Raw genomic sequence first — 6,213 nt, forward strand, 5'->3', positions numbered from 1 at the left:
TGGTTTTTGTCACAATATCCAAGTATCTCACCTGTTAGTTTACTCGCTAGCTAGCCGTCTCGCAGAGGGAAGAGAAGCTTCTGGAGGACTGGGAGTTGCCTGTCTGATTTGTGGCTCTAGTCCCAGCTTCTAGAACAGTCCCTGAACAGAGTAGGCCCTCAATACACATGTAGGAATGCATGAGTAGGAGGAAATCTGTCTCCACTCATGTTTCTTCTGAAGATAAGAAGACAGTGCTTCCCCCTGAAGAAGAAAACCTTGTTCCTTCTCTGTAAACCCTTTCGGGAACCCGGAGGCTTTCAGGCTTTGGAAAGCAAAGACACGGGGAGGAAGTTCCCTTCAGGCAAAGGCAACTTCTGCCTTTCATCCTGCTCTGAACCTCCACTGAAGGGAAGCTGGCTGTTCTCGGGAGTGTGGGGTCTGAAGACAGGACAGAGACAATTCCAGAAGGAACGGCCCGGACCAGTCTCTGGCGGACTGGGCAGGCCGCCCTCCCTGTGGGTGTCCTCGCGGGGGTTCCTGCCGGCTCCCAGTGCAGTGGGCGGGGAGCCGTACACACACACACACACACACACACACACACCCCAGCGCTGGCGTCAGCTCAACCCTCGGCCGGCCTCATTCCTGGTGCCGGACTCCTGTTCCAACAGCGCCCGGCCTGGGGCAACCGCAGGGCGGGGAGTCTGCATGTGAGCGAGAGCCCTGTTCCTTCTTAAGCGCCCGCCAGTCAAGCCCAGGCCAGACGGCCAGCCAGCCGGTGCCCCGCACACCGCCACCTGTCCTGCAGCCCCGCCGGCCACCACCACCGCCGCCACCAGAGCCGGCCGCCGCCCGCCCTCCATGGCCGACCAGCTGAGCGAGGAACAGGTGGCCGAGTTCAAGGAGGCCTTCTGCCTGTTCGACAAGGACGGGGACGGTGTCATCACCACCCAGGAGCTGGGCACCGTCATGCGCTCCCTGGGCCAGAACCCCACGGAGGCCGAGCTGCGGGACATGGTGGGTGAGATCGACCACGACGGCAACGGCTCCGTGGACTTCCCCGAGTTCCTGGGCATGATGGCCAGGCAGCTGAGGGGCAGGGACAGCGAGGAGCAGATCCGCGAGGCCTTCCGCGTCTTTGACAAGGACGGCAACGGCCTGGTGAGCGCGGCCGAGCTGCGGCACGTGATGACCAGGCTGGGGGAGAAGCTGAGTGACGAGGAGGTGGACGAGATGATCCGGGCTGCCGACGTGGACGGGGATGGGCAGGTGAACTACGAGGAGTTCGTCCACATGCTGGTGTCCAAGTGAGGGGCCGGGCCTGGCGCTGCGGGAACCTGGGGCTGGCCTTGCTCCCTGCGTCCCTCGGGCCCCTGTGGGCTCTGCCGCTTCTCCGTTCCAGGTGACTCTGCCCACCTTTGTGCGCCTCCCTTTGTCCCCTTTTCCCTCTTCCCAGCCAGGTGACACGGGCCACCCCCAGCCCAGCAAACGCCAGGTGCTTCTGCCTGTCAGGAGCAGCGGTGACATTGCTCTGCATGGACAGTGGGCAGAGGACCAGTGCAAGTCCCACTGGCCACTGGGGAGGGTGACATCATAGAGCCCTTGGCTGGACCCCTGGAAGGCACTCAGCACTGGGGCGGGGCCGCGGGAGCCCCCAGGGCCGGGGAGCGGTTCTGGAGCCTCCCCGGCTCCATCTGCCGCTCGCTGGGGCGGGGGGGAGGGAACTGGCCTAGGTGAGGGGCTGCTGGAGATGTTGACACTTGCGATCAGGCTTCCCCGAGAAACGTCACCCCCTTTCCACTGGGTGCTCGCTTGTCTGTGATTCGTCCTTTGCAGCTGGGAGTAAAACTGGGGTTAGTTGTAACACGTCTGTGTTCAGCTTCACGGAGGGAAATCTGAGCGGGAGGGAGAAGGAAGCACAGGGGAATAATAAAATGCTTGCATCCCTGTCACATCTCCTTTTGTTCTGCTTCCCGCTGAAATGATCCTCGTTGCATCTGGGGTTTAGATGAGGCGGATCTCCATTTTCATGCTTTTTGCAAAGGCCACGAAACCTTGCATTGGAGAGCAGAGTGAAAAGAGAGAAGCCTACAGAAGGTAAATCTTCAACGTTTATTTCAAATAAAATGGGGAAGTCAGTCGAGCCCCCGGAGCGCCGAGCAGATTACACGTGGGAAGGCACCTGGTCGCCCGTTTCCATCACTCTGGGGTGACAGGAACGGGGGCGGCGACAGGAGGGTGCGAACTGCCCATCCAGCACGTGTGACGTCAAAGCCACTAACATGGTTATTCCTGCATTTGCCGACATCCCCCCGAGGTCAAAGGGACCCCGCAGAGGTTACCTCAGTGCCAAAGGGAGGCAGTGTTTTGTGCGGTGGGCGCTCTCCTGGGGCTGGTGACAGATGGCTGCCGGCCCGGGGATGGTCACACAGCCGCTGGCTGATCTTGGCTAGGTCCTTGGTCCCCACACCCGCCTCCCCTGCACGCGTGCATCCTGACGTGTAAGATGAGGAACACGGGCACTGGGGCTGGACAGACTGGGATTTCTGGCCTCGGGACTGTTGCTGGCTGCCGAGCGCCAGGAGCGCTTCATGAAAAGAGCAACCCCCCCACCCCCCCTACCTGGCATGAGGCACCGTGGTGCACACTCTGCGTGCACACTAGCTCACTACCACCCTGTGCCGTGGTTGCTGTGGGAAGCTTCCCCGTCTCACAAATGGGGAAGCTGAGACAGGTGGAGCTCAAGAAATCAGCGCGATGCCCCCCAGCTGGAAAGAGACAGGGCTGGGATTGCACGCGGGTCTGCGCCCTTGACCGCCCCGAGCAGCCTCTCCACAGCCCCTTGGCCTCCACGGTGACTGATGACTGTATCAGTGCCTCTCTCAAGCATTTGCAAGACGATCAGAGATCATCGTAACGTGCCCGGCATGCAGTAGGTGCTTAATAAGTAACACCTACTCTTGCATTCACCTTTAGGAACCCCCTTCAGCTCTAACACTCTGTGAGGCCTGGCCACGTACTTCCACCCCTCAGTCCAAGAGGGTGGGGGGCTGAGGGGACGCTGAAGCAGGGTCTCGGACAGGACCCCCCCCCCCATGCGGTGCAGCTGTGGAGCCCTCCCCCCGCCCCCGGGCGTGGAATCGGACGGCGGTGCTCTGACCGCAGGCCCTTGCAGGCTGAGCCTGTTTGAGCTAAGCTAAACACCTAGAGGTGGAGAGTTGGCAACCAGCCCCTCTGCATGCGCAGGGACGGAGCATCCAGATGTCATGGACGCAGCTCCCTCGGGGGCCTTGTGCAGAAGAGCCGAGCGAGTTGTCACCTCAAAGGTTCAGACATGCATGACGGTCCCACCTGCCAAAGGAAACACTGACGTCACCCCCAGGGACAAAAGGATTCCGGCTCAGTGTTTTTCATGGGACCAGGAAGCAAAGAACCAGGTAAGGAGGGGCTGGGTTCTGAGGTCCCCTCCTCCCCGGCTGGAGAGTGGGCGTTTAACCCCTGCTTTCCTGGCGTCGGCCTCGGAAGCCCCTGCAAGTGCGGGGCCCTATTTGCCTGCTGACACTCAGAAAGGGATGAGTTGTCTTCTTGCGCCTTCCACCCAGCCTCCCCGTGATTTAGTCGATGCAGATCTTATAATTACTGTAGGCATCCTGCCGGACCCACCCAGCCTGCAGTTTAATAGGCTTTAGCGTCTTTCATGGAGAGTCCTTGGGCCAGGGCAGGAGCTAGGGAGCTAGGGTGCTGTTGAAAGGCCTCCTGACAAGCCTCTCCTTTTGGTGTTCCCGGAGCTGGGCTGTGGATGAGGGGGCCAGCAGCCTGGAAAGAGGGTGCCAAGCTCCCCGCCGCCCCCAGAGTCAGGACAGCTCCTCAGACCACTGCCTGCCGTCTCCACCACTTCTGTCAGGAGCTGAGCAGGTAGGAAACAGGCCTCTGGGAGCCCTCGGACATAGATCCCTAAGAAACGGGGTTCTCTTCTTCTCGCAGGTGGGAAACCTGAGGCGCTAAGGGCAAGGTGGGCCCACAGGGTTGAATATGTGCCCTCCCCTTCCTTCCCCTTGGTTTTACTTTCCTGAACTCAATTTTTAAAAAGCATTTGCCGTTGTCCTTCTCATCCAAGCAAGGTCATCGGCCCACATGGCTCAGCCCCTCTGCCCCCTCTGCGGGGTTAGGGACAGGGAGCCAGGCCTGAGGCGGACGCTGCTGGGCAGGTGCTCTGGGATTCGGTGGAATCCCCCGCCTTGGCTGGTGGGTCCAAAACTCACAGTGGGTGTGCGAGCCTTTCATCATGCCTGGCATGCACGCAGGCCCCTCACGGCGGCGACCTCCCTGCCGGGCGTGGCTCTGACTGTGGGTGTCCGGTCACATGTCAGCCTCGGGACTCAGGCCCCTCCCAGGACACCTGTGTCTGTCTTCAGCGCCCTCCATCTGCTTTCCCGTTCTTCTTCCACGCAGCCAGAACCTGTCTTGTCCCCTGACACCGAGGTAAATGTTGGTGAAATGTGGTCACCACAGTCAGCAGGGGTAGGTCCCTGGCCTTGCGGAGTAGGGCAGGGGGAAGCCTAGGGGCTGGAGCACCAGGGAGGAGCCCCCGAAAGTTCCTTGACTGGAGTGGGTCCCTGAGGGTGTAAGGAGGCCTGCAGATCAGCTTCCTTCCCCGAGTCTCTGGGGAGCAGACATCTCGGCAGCGGCTCCTCACCCACATTCCCCGTCATTGAATAATTGGACTTAACCTCCCTTCATCCCCCAAAAAGGTGCTATCTCACTGCAGCTCAGAAGAACATTCCATCCAGCCCCAGGGAAGGAATTTATAAATATTACCATAGGCTTTCGCCAAGCCGCTCATAAATCAGTGCTCAGGGCTCCTGGACCTCCCAGAGGATATAAAGCCCCTCCTCTGCCTCCTGTGTTTCCAATTTTAAGTCAAACACAGCCCAGCCCTGTTGGCTCCTGTTGATCCTCACGGATTCCAGGGGCCTGTTCAAAGGCTCCCCGAACCAGCCAGCTAAAAATGACTCTGTTGTTCTCGTTGGAGAAATTTAAAATGAAAACTCATGCATGAGGTAGACTGCCCCAGGATGAATGGAAGCCATGGGGATCCAGGGTGTGTTTCTCCACCAAAAAACAAAGCACAAGCAAACACGCAAATGATCTCTAAGAAAGCTCTGGGCCCAGCCCACCTGCAGACCCCCCACCATCCTGCTGTTCTGGTGAGTGTCAGGCAGGAGCCTGGCCCCACCCAGAGGGGGCAAGGTAGAGCCCTTCCCGGGCCCTCCTGCCAGGAGCTGGGTGCTGGGGGGCAGGGGAGATTGAAGGCTAAATGTTGGGCGGGCCCAGGCTGTCTCAGCTCAGCACATGGTGCTGCCCCACAGGGCTGGAGAAACTGAGCATCGCCGTGGAAAAAGCCCGTGCAAGCCCACCAGCCATGTGCGAAGCTTACCCCCCCTTCGTTCCCACCGAGCTGGTCTCATCTCCTGGCCGTTGCGTGCCCTGCAGACTCTAGTTTGGAGGGCTTTCCCATGATAGAAGGACAGCTCTCCCTGAGGGCATGCTTCCACACCTCCCCGGGGACCAGGACCCTGTGAGATGCCCACCCTGTGCTGCACTAGCTCATTTCATCCTCAGAACGGGTGGGTGTGGCAGCTACATCTATTAGCCCATTTTAGAGAAGGAAAGATTGAGACCTCAATAGTTTAAATAGGGACTCCTGGGTGGCTCAGTCGTTAAGCGTCTGCCTTCGGCTCAGGTCGTGATCCCAGGGTCCGGGGATCGAGGCCCGCATCCGGCTCCCTGCTCCGCGGGAGCCTGCTTCTCCCTCTCCCACTCCCCCTGCTTGTGTTCCCTCTCTCGCTGTGTCTCTCTCTGTCAAATAAATAAATAAAATCTTTAAAAAAAAAAAAAGAGTTTAAATAACTTCCCCAAAAGTCACACAGTCTGGTAAATTAGAGTTTGAACCTGGGTCTGACTGGCTCCGAAGCTCCATCCTTCCTACCACTGATGAGAAACTTCTCGGAGCAAGCTGGGCAGAATTTGGGCAGACGGGACCCAGAGAAAAGAAAGACCTTAAATGGTGTTGAGGAGCACGGGAGCCATGAGATCCCCTGGGTCAGAGGTTAGGGGACTGCAGAGGGGGATTGTCAAAATGCCCCACCACCCAGAGCCCCTCTTGCCCTGGTGCTGGCTGTGAGTGCAGGCACAGGGTGCTGCGGTCCCTAGCAAGTGGAGGTGGCCACCATC

At 59.3% G+C, this 6,213-nt stretch overlaps 1 protein-coding gene across 1 annotated transcript; it reads left to right on the top strand.

Annotated features, from left to right (window-relative positions):
* Positions 1-834: 834 nt before the first annotated feature.
* LOC116645656 (calmodulin-like protein 3) lies at positions 835-1,290 on the top strand. The gene has a single exon (XM_032426034.1). The coding sequence runs from the start codon at positions 841-843 to the stop codon at positions 1,288-1,290; it is 450 nt and encodes a 149-aa protein (XP_032281925.1). The 5' UTR covers positions 835-840.
* The last annotated feature ends 4,923 nt before the right edge of the window (positions 1,291-6,213 follow it).

The sequence above is a fragment of the Phoca vitulina genome, unplaced genomic scaffold, assembly GCF_004348235.1.
Source record: "Phoca vitulina isolate PV1807 unplaced genomic scaffold, GSC_HSeal_1.0 scaffold33, whole genome shotgun sequence".
NCBI classification, from domain to species: domain Eukaryota; kingdom Metazoa; phylum Chordata; class Mammalia; order Carnivora; family Phocidae; genus Phoca; species Phoca vitulina.

What these genes read in the sequence shown, in the direction of transcription:
- LOC116645656 (XM_032426034.1), top strand. Translation starts at nt 841, where the DNA reads ATGGCCGACCAGCTGAGCGAGGAACAGGTGGCCGAGTTCAAGGAGGCC.